The sequence below is a fragment of the Notamacropus eugenii genome, chromosome 3 (assembly GCF_028372415.1).
Source record: "Notamacropus eugenii isolate mMacEug1 chromosome 3, mMacEug1.pri_v2, whole genome shotgun sequence".
In the NCBI taxonomy this organism is placed as follows: Eukaryota; Metazoa; Chordata; class Mammalia; order Diprotodontia; family Macropodidae; genus Notamacropus; species Notamacropus eugenii.
The window spans coordinates 94,589,839-94,599,935 of record NC_092874.1 but is presented as its reverse complement, the minus strand read 5'-3'; the positions used below and the strand labels follow the sequence as shown (position 1 = coordinate 94,599,935).

Below are 10,097 nucleotides of genomic sequence, written 5' to 3'. Positions count from 1 at the left end.
GGGTGAGATAGAGAAGATTCCAATGGCTGTGGATCTCTGAGGTTGAGAGAGGTGCTGTACCTACATCAGTAAGGCATGATGATAAAGTAACTCCTTTATTTTAAACAAGCATACAAACACTGGTACAGGAACATGAGTATAAATACAATTCCCCATACACTGTGCTACCTTGGGCAAATTACTTAATTTTTGTTTACCTCAGTTTCACCAACTGTAAAATGAGAAAGATGATAATACCCCTTCTCAGGGTTGTTGTGAGGATTCAATGAGATAATATATGCAAAGTACTTAACACAGTGTCTAGTACCTAGTAGGCACCATTTAAATATCATTGTCATTATTATTACTTGGCCCAATGATGTTGCCAATTGTTTAAAAAAAAAATGTCAAAGCTCCTCTTTTGGTGAAAGCCTATGACTTCTGAATATCCCCATCAATCAGCAAGCATTTATTAGGTACCCGCTATGTGCTACTAATGGCTAACTGCTAGGCCATGAGGATACAGACTAGAATGAAACAAACTCTACCTTCAAAGAACTTACATCCTATCTATGTGAAACACATATAAAAGATATAAACATATTATGTAACATATTAACACATTACATATGTTATATGTAATATATAAACATGTAGATTATGAAATGCAACATAAATTTACGAGAGGAGAGAATCAGAAAATTCTTCATATTTGAACCGACTGAAGCTTGAGTAGAGTTCTAATGGAAACAAGGGATGTGAAAAGATGGAGATAAAGTAGGAATGTCTTTCAGATTTGGGGAACAGCCAGTTAAAAGGACTGTAAGTTTCTTGAGATAATAGACCATATTTGTATATCTTGTGTTCCCCATACTCAGTCCATATGTGTTCAATAATAATCTGTTGATTATTGTAAAGACAAGAGGTAGGAGAGCACAGACATTTCTGAAAACAGACTAATACAGTTCATCTATCACATATCTATCTCAGAACTCAACTCACTGAATCACAGGAGAATTGAAAGGACCCTAAACAGCCATCTAGAGTACATCGCTTCTTAAACCCACATGGGATAAGAACCACAGTTTAAGAAGTGCTGAAGAGAACTTGAGTGGAAAAAGTTTAAGAAACTCTGAACCAACATAAGATAGAATCAACAAATGGTCTTTGCTGACTAACTCTACTGCAACATTATTCACTCCTCTATCTTTTCATCCTGTCTTCATTCTACTGTGCTTCAACATTATTTGGCCCTTGTTAAGTTTTTAAGTGTTAAGTCCTTTCACATTGTTATGAATTGACTAGCTTGGAAGCGCTATAATAAAGATTATCATGTGTGTTGCATCCTCCAATGATACCTAGTACAGTACTCTGCAGAAACAGGAGCTTGAGAAATGTTGACAGGCATTAAAAAAAAAAAAATCACCTGAACCCGTGACGGAAGAAACACACTGAGGCTAAAGGCTTTCTTGACAAAGTTATATTTTTTTCTGCTTTGTTGCCTTCTTCCTGTCCCTCTATCCCCCCAGAAGTGTTTTCACTCTCCCCCCCCCTCCCCACATCCCTCACCTCAACATGCAGGTTGCCTTGCCTAAGGTTCTAACAACTCTTCTTTGGGTGGTGGAATGCCTCAGCATCTCCCAGATCTGGAGACCTGTGATCTTCACCGTATTGTTGGCCACAGAAAATAATCTGGAGTTGAGTGTTGATGAAAGAGTAACCTGGCAACTGGGATTTCTAAATTCAGACTGGAATCTAGTCTGAAATATGGGTCCTTCAAGTGAAAAGTTCAAACAGGGGCTTTTTTTCTCCCAAAACATTTTAATAACTGTATTTCAATTGATTTCCTTTGTAATCCTATAATTTTAATTTATGCACTTAACATCATTATTTTGAGGAATCTATAGGCATCACTAGATTACCAAAGGATCCCTTGACTCACAAAAGGTCAAAAACCCCTGTTCTTGTGAAAAGTCTCTCTAAATTTGGCTCAATTGGGTGTTATCCCAATTACTGGGAAGGTAGAGGCCAGTGATCTCTTGAATCTGAGAATTTTGAGCTGCAATGAGCTAAGCTGATTAGATGTCTACACTAACATGGCAAGCTTCAGGAATAGAGGAAGTGAGAATGTTTTGCCCAGTTGTCCAAGGGAGGGCAACTTGGCACGGGTCAGAAATAAAACAGTCCAAGCTTCAGTGTGGATCAGAGTGGGATCAGGCCTTATGGGTAGCCCCTATAATTTCAGCATAGGTGAGATATGGAGATCCAGATTAAACAAAAATTAGACTGCTCTTCAGCTGACAGGTGCACAGGACCATAGATTTAGGTTTGGAAGGGACTTTAGGGGATCACCTAGTCTAAATCATTTCAGTTTACAAATAAGGAAACTGAAGCTTAGTTAAAGAGTAAAGCTGATTACTTTACAGGTCACAAGGCAATAAGCAGCAAAGCCAGAATCTGAACCCATATACTCAGACTAAATCCAGTTCTCTTTCCTGCGATCTGTTGCTAAGTCCTTCTGGTTTGTTGCAAGAGCTTAGGCTCTGATGGGATGGTCAGGGCCACTACAGGAGTGTCAGTGGAGAGAGAACACTCACATCAATGACATCATGAATTGTATGAATCACATTCACACAAATCACTCACCTTCCTGGAGCTTCCATGTGACTCCTTCTTTACACACAGCCTACACTGACCAAATCACCACATTCTCTTTGTACATGTAGATTTTAAGATGGTAAAGTTATCCCATGCTTTAAGTTGGAAGATGACATAACTAGAGGAAGTTGTCTATTAGTGATCAGGTGGGCAGACAAACAAAATTGGAAGACCAAAGTTTTCTCTGAATTAATCTCATCTGTTGGGAGAAGTAGCATAGACTCTTTTGGGATGGTGGAAGGAAGAGAGCCATGTAGCATAATACCCCTTCTGCTTACTCCGTATACTGGCTCCATACAAGTGTGAATGAAAAGATGAAAAAAGCAAATGGAACTTAGTAGTTGCTTCCATTTTCTTGGTTGCTTGTTGTTTTGGGTTTGTTTGTTTGTTTTTTTTTTTTTTGCAAAATTTATTTCTCTGATCTATTCTTTTAGGATCTTACCCTCTTTTTACCTTCAAAGTTGATCTCAAGCATCCACCTCCTATATAAATCTTTTCCTAATCCCCCCCAGCTGTTAGCACCTCACTCATGAAATTACTCTGCATATACTTTCTATATACTTTGCATTTACTTATATAGCTGGGATTGGGTTGGAGCATACATCTGGATCACCTGTGCCCAGGACACTTCTGGTGAAACTGGTCATGGTTGAAGGACTTGGGTACTTTGGAATGAAAAAAAACAATACCCTTATTGGTCTCTGACAAAAAATAGCTGCTGACTCAAAGAGATCTTTAAAAGGGGGTAACCCACCCTCTGACTCTGTTTCCCTTGGTAGATTCATGTCAGGATATTAAAAGTTCTTCCTAGAAAGTGAGGGGGACAGGAGAATTCCCTTTTCCCTACCCCAGCAACTTGTGAGCAGCAGCCTATTGAATGTTAGAATTGGCGTTCAGCAAGGTAAGCTTTAGCCCAGATCTCTGGCTGCTTCTCCTGCTTTGTATTTTTTTGATTGATTCCAGGTGAATCCCAAGTGATTCGAGATGGATCTCGTGAGCAATCTTATGAGACATATGGGTTCATTGGTCAGAGCTGAGTGGACTGCTTGTTAAGGTTTTATTATTATTCTACATATTTATATTTGGTATATACTTATGTATATATATTATCTCCCCTAATAGAATTATTAGAGGAGACAATTTCCACCCCCATCCCCCACCCAGTAGATGGGGGGTGGGGAATAGAATGAACTTCTTTATTCCCGAGGGCAAAATTAGGGATAGGAATGGTTTCTTTTTCATCTTTGTATCTCCAGTACATCACTCAATGGCGGGTAGACAGTAAACATTTAATAAATGTTGACTGATTTCTCAGTTTACAGAAGTATTCACAATCTTTTCACAGTAAACCTGAGCACAGAATAGCTAACATTTATACAGCACTTCATAAAATTTGCACAGTGCTTTCTCATTGGAAATATGACCAATTTACAAAACAAATCTGATTTCTATAAAACTCAGGAGCATTTCTATAATAAAGTGAGGCATAGCTGAATTCTTTTTATAACTCGTTTCTGCCTCAGAGAGGATAACCACCACCAGAGGGAGGAAATTAACCCCTGACCTGCCTTGACAAAAGACACAGAACTGGAAGGAATTATTTGGACAGTACAGAGTCAAGGTGAAGTGCAAAATGCTTATTAAGCAGACTTTGCAAACTGCATTGTGTCTTGTTTTAAACGCCAACCTCCTGGGAGGTATTCTAACAGTTATTGTTATAAGTTACTGTATCCTATTCTGAAGTCTCAGTCAATGTGTGTTTTTGTTTACGAGTTTTTGTATTTAGTATTTCTTTTTTATGGAAGAAATACTTTGCTGTCCCATACCTCACTCATATTATACACTGAAGACCTTTCTGTCACCCTCTTTGACTCATGCCTAGGGGCTCTCAAAACATGAACTTCAAGTAAATTTCCCCTGGGGGACTAGGGTTAGGGTGTAAAAAGCCAACGAGTGTGAGGAAAGGAGCCTAACTACTCTGGCTAGAAGTGAATTTTCCCCCAGGTTTGAACTTGGGTTGAGAACACAGCATGGAAGAGCAGCGGTCCCAGCAATGGTTCTCATTTTTATAATTATGTCTAACGTTGTTTTTCCCAGTATGATGCAAATTCTTTGGGGGAAGGCACTTGTATTTTTGTCTTTTTTATTCCCAGTGGCTAATATAGTACTTGGCACATGGTAGGTACTTAATAAATGCTTTTTAATTAAATGACTAATATGGAAACATGTTTTATATGATTGTATATGTATAACCTATATCAGACAGCTTACCATATGGGAGGGAGGGGAGAAAAGTGTAGAATTTGGAACTCAAAACTTTAAAAAAATAACACCAAATGTTAAAAATTGTAATGGGGGAAAATTTCTTTTAAAAATGCCTTTTGATTAATGATTAATTTATAGAAGGATTTTCAATTATGAAGTTCTTTAGATACAGAATCTCCTGAATATATCTGAAATATCTAATTTCCCCCAAAAAATCTGATTTCAGTATATTTTGGTTTTTATAAACACCTTCTCCCAAGGACTTCAAAGAGTAACAGGAACTTATCCAAGACTGATTCTCGATCCATACAGCCAGGAATTCCCCACTCATCCTTTCACTTCTTTACTACCTTCCCCATTTTTTTCCCACCGTAACCTGCTGTTATCAGAGAATCACATTTTCATGGGCAGTTATCCATATGACCCACAGCTGGTCTCCACACTTTCTATTCTTTGTTACAGATAGCCTATAAGAGAGACAGGCTCTCTGACCTTCAGTATTCTAGAATGATAATCATTTTACTGAATTAAATGCTAAGGGGAAGACAGTGTATCAGAAATTACCAATTTCCCTGTCTTGAGAATCACAGATCAACTAATCATTATTTATTGAGTGTTCACTACATGACCTGAAGCCTGATGGGGCAGCTCTAATACCCATCCTGTAGAAATCTGATGTGTCCACCATTGGAAGTACCCCACCTCAGATGACACCTAAAGACAGCTTCCTTTCTGTGTAGTAGGCAGCTACAAATGTAACAGAGCACATTGTCTTTGATTTCAAGGAGGAATGTTCTTTTAAGAAAAAAGATTACCTCTTTCTTCCCAGCAAGCACTCACTGATTCACATTCACCCTTCCAGGTGATGAAAATTTAGTATTTTCCCCCTACTGATCATTTACCATCCCTCCCCTTTGAAATTCCAACCATCAAGAGGAAAAATTTAAGAGAGAGAATAGTCATTTTTCACTCTTACACATGAAACTTTTCTGTTGAGTAGGATCAGTCCTCAAATCAAGGGCACTGAGGGGCTCAGGAGCAGAGATGCCTTCCTGAGAATGAAGTGTAAATAAAGCTGGAGAAACCAGGTGGAAGCAGCAGCAGTTGTGAATGGAGAGCAGAGGGTGATGAAGAGGGGGACAAGGGATGAATGGGCAAAGGAAGGAGAAAAAATGGGCCCAGTCTGAAGGGCAATGCATTGGAGTCTCCAAAGGAGCACTCTGGGGAATGGCAATACCAGCCTGGGCTGTGCCAAAAGTGGTATGATCACCTATAAAATGTTACCATTTGCTTTTATGAGAATATAGATACAAAAACTGGCGCAGAACCACAACAGATTCTTAAAACTGGTGTAGAATCTGGAAAATATTTCAACTTTAAGGAGAGAGACTGGGCTCCACTCAAAGCAGGACTTTTCCAGGGTCTAAAGCTTACTGTGAATCATAGTTCTCTTTTGGCCACAGAGAAGTCACTGGTTTTTTTTTTTTATTTGTAGCAAAGCTCAGTTGTCAGTATGTATATTAGCAAATATCAGATAAGCCAAAGTTAATTTCTATTAGGTTGTGCATTCATTAAAATATTTTTTTTTCTTCAAGAAATCAAAAAGAGGGGACATGATGCAAGGAAAAGAGTAGGTACTGGCAGATGATCATTAGCCTTTGGCAAGTCATTTAACATCCCTGGACCTGGTTTTCTCATATGCAAAATGAAAGGGTTGGACTACTTGGTCTCAGAGGTCTCTTCAAGCTCTAGATCTATGATTTAACGATCCTTCTTCATTATGTCTATTAATTTAGGGGGAGGGAGATATGGAGTGGTAAGAGCACTGAATAAAAAAAAAATGTAAACTGCCTAAAGATAACCTTTGGAGCCAAAACTCTCCAAAAGAGGGCAGCAGGAAAACAGCAAGTTGAAGAGTAACTTCAGTAAATATGAATTGGTAGAAAAAAATTCCTTACCTGGAAGATGTTTGTTTTTGTCAAAAGCCACAGGACAGATAAAGCCTGTGCACACTCTCAGAAACTGACCTTACTTGTAAGCTTGGCTTAAAATCACAGAATCATGGGATATCAAAGCTGGAAATGACTTGCCTAGTATCACATAGCTAGTTATTGGCAGGGCCAGGGCTAGACCTCATAAGCCCAGGGCTTATCAAAATCAAGTTTGCTTATAAATGTTCTACATGGGCCTCCGTCCCTGTTACCTAGCCTCCTACATCGCTCAGGCATATCCATTCCATATAGTCTTTCTTACCTCCCAGAAGGACAGGAGACTTGGCTTCCTGTCCAAAATGGCTGAGTCTACTTCTACGTGTTCATATATCTGGGGCTCTGTTTTTTAAACAAACTCCTTATAGGATGGGAAAGCTGGAAGGTCCCAGTGTTATCCCAGTCTTTGGAGAGATACTACAGAGCCCTAGAGGCTGGAGAAGAGAGGGAAGAGGAAGAAGGAAAAAACAGGATAAGACGCCATGTGGCACTTCTGGGAAACCAGAAGGGTCCTAGACTAGGGGAGGAGCAAGGAGTGCGCTCTCTACCTTGGAAGTGTCCGTGACATTGGCTGTCATCAGTGCTCCAGAGACGAGCAGTGCCATCCTCGCTGCCCGTCAGCAGCCGCCGGCCGTCGGGGCTCAGGCTGAGCCAGTTGATGCCTCCTCTGTGATCTGTGCAGACCCTCAAGGCAGAGCCATTGCCCCCCATTCTGCCAGGCTAAGAGAGGCACTCCCCAGCCAAAGGTAGGCAGGTTCCTCCAGAAACTGCCTTCAGACATCACCTTAGGAATTACACCCCAAGAGCCTGCAAAAGGTATTCATATGTACGTGAGGGCACAAAATGCATTCCCAGCCCCGCAGAAGCACGCCTGTTCCTAACAAGAGAAGATCCCCTAATCTAGTCCCTCTCACCTATACACTTCTTACCCCTTCAAAAAACAAGAGAAAAAGTCAACCCAAGTGATTGAATAGAGCCATCAAACCGGACACAGAAAAATGAAAATTCACCTCCTCCGCCTCCCCCTCTGTCCCTCACACCAGTTCCTAGGTTGAGGACTGGAATTCATTGCCTGGAGAATAACCAAATCCCTTCCCCCACTCCAAGCTCCCTACACTTCTCCCCCCACAGGACGTATTCCCGGTTGGGGATGCCCCCCGATTTTAGATGAACCCACGGTCTGTCACGCTTCCAAATCTACCAAAGCCCTAACCTTCGACCAGAGAGTTTCCACCCCAGGACCGTAAGGAGTCGCGAGAGAAGTGATTGATCCAAACCCCACACCTCCCCTCACCCCCTCCAGCCACACCGTCCGCCTCCAGGTACACCTAAAACCAAAACCAAAGAGAAAGCTTCCAGCCTCATCCCAAGGTGCAGCAACTCACCGACCTGCCTAGAGCCCAAGGGGGGTGATGGAGAACTTTTCTTTTCAACCTTGCTAAGCCTCTAGCCCTCGCTCTACTCACAATTACTCGTCCTGGAGGGCAATAGAACAATAAAGTGAAGGCTGGCTCCTCCTAGGAGACCACCCCTCAACCTGTCCCCTCCCACTTTTCCGGGATTGCTTCCCCACCCTTATCCCTTACTTCCCAGCTTCCTCCCTCCCGTGGTTCTCAGTCTCCCTAGAGGACCCAACTCCTCCCTACTCCCTTCCCCGGCGCCAGCCTTAACTCACCTTTGCCCGGGACCCCCAGTCGCTCCCTCCTTCCTCACTGCTTTGACGCTCTCTCCTTCCCTCCCCTCCCCCGAGGAAGGCTCCACGTGGAAACTCGCTCCGACCCTTCCAGGCCACTGCAGCCCAGGCTCCACGGAGCGCCCCCACCCCCTCACCTTCCCCAAAGACTGGGAAGGGAGAGGAAGACCGAAGGGGAAGGGGGGGGGGGGGGAAATCGGTCCTCCTGTCCCCGGGGAGGGGGAGAATTTCACCCCTCCAAGGGCAGCTAAACTGACTGAAACCTAGCCACGCCCCCTCCTACCCTAGCGGGGAGGGGGAGGGGGACGGGCAGCCCCGGATTAGGCAACACACACTCAAAAATTCACACTTACACTTAACTGCGGTACATCCAGACTAGAGCTCTAACTGGGGAGGTGGGGAACGAGAGGAAAAGGTTATCATTAGGATTAAATCCTAAAGTCGCTTCCGGAGTGAATTCGACCCCATTTTCTCCCCCCAAACAAGGCAGAAACCCGAATGCTGAGGTACAGTCCCCCCAAAAAGTAGTTTTCTCAGCTCGGGGCTCCATCCTGTACGAACCCTCCACCTTTGCAGGATTGGGATGTAGGGAGCGAGCTGCTAGTTAGCTGCCCGACCTTAGGCAAATCACGGCACATTTCTGAGTCATCTCTAACACTAGGAGTTTGGACTAGTTAAAACGGTTCTCAAACTTTTTGGTCCGAGCACTTCTTACACTCTTCAAAATTGTTGACCCCTTCCCTCGCTCCCCATGGAATTTCTGTGGATTCTATTTTTCTGTATTTACTGCATTAGAAATTAATCCAGGGGTCCCTGGACCATTCTTTGAGAACCGCTGGACTTGGTGATCTCCACGGTCCTTCCCCCCCAGCACAGACTGCCTGTTAAACTTCTGCTTCCCAGGGAGGACTTGGAACGCTTACTTTAGTCACAGGACGAGCAGAGCAGTGCCTAAGACTGGGTTGCCAGCGTAGACATACGGGCTCGTCTTGGAATCACGAGTCTAAAAGGAGCTCCTGGCACTCAGGTCTTTTGTTAGAACTTCCCCCACCCCCTGTGGCTGCCCCTCCTCCCCAAGGCTTCAAGCTCCATATGATCTACCCGCTGAGATCTCTGCAGGAATCCCAAAACCCGGTCACTTGAACCCTCTCCCAGAGCTTCTTTGCCCTGTTTCTTATTAATGCAGCGGTTCAGCAGCTCAACTCAGTACATCAACTCAGCAGTCCAGGGAGGATGGAGGAAGGGGGAGGGGAGCGGCGAGTGGATAGGTGGGGAGGAGTTGACCCCCTCGCCTCAGGATCCCTCTAGGTCCTAAAGGTAGCAAGATTCCCCAAATCCTTTCTAGACCCTTCCCAAAAATCTAGAAAGTAGAGAAGAGCCTAATGACTCCATCAAATGGCCAGGCTAACTTCTCCCCCCTTAGAAGTGTTCATACCACCTCTCAAGATGATTCTGTGACAAGGTCTCATTGGGCACTGAAGCTAACCTGGCACATAAGGACCTCAAAAGGAAAG

General features: G+C 43.1%; 1 protein-coding gene across 4 annotated transcripts in view; it reads right to left on the bottom strand.

Moving 5' to 3' along the window:
* Nucleotides 1-9,799, bottom strand: part of WDR86 (WD repeat domain 86) — a 52,953-nt gene extending 43,154 nt beyond the window's left edge. Inside the window, exons 1-2 of one of the 4 annotated variants that reach the window (XM_072652190.1) lie at nt 9,507-9,799; nt 7,439-7,697 (exon numbers count right to left, since the gene is read on the bottom strand). In XM_072652190.1, coding sequence (XP_072508291.1) covers nt 7,439-7,601 — 163 coding nt within the window. In that variant the 5' untranslated portion in view covers nt 7,602-7,697; nt 9,507-9,799. Of the gene's footprint in view, nt 1-7,438; nt 7,698-8,275; nt 8,385-8,565; nt 8,838-9,506 lie in introns of those variants that run through there. The other 3 variants (XM_072652189.1, XM_072652187.1, XM_072652188.1) reach the window with 3 other exon arrangements.
* Between the last annotated feature and the right edge of the window lie 298 nt (nt 9,800-10,097).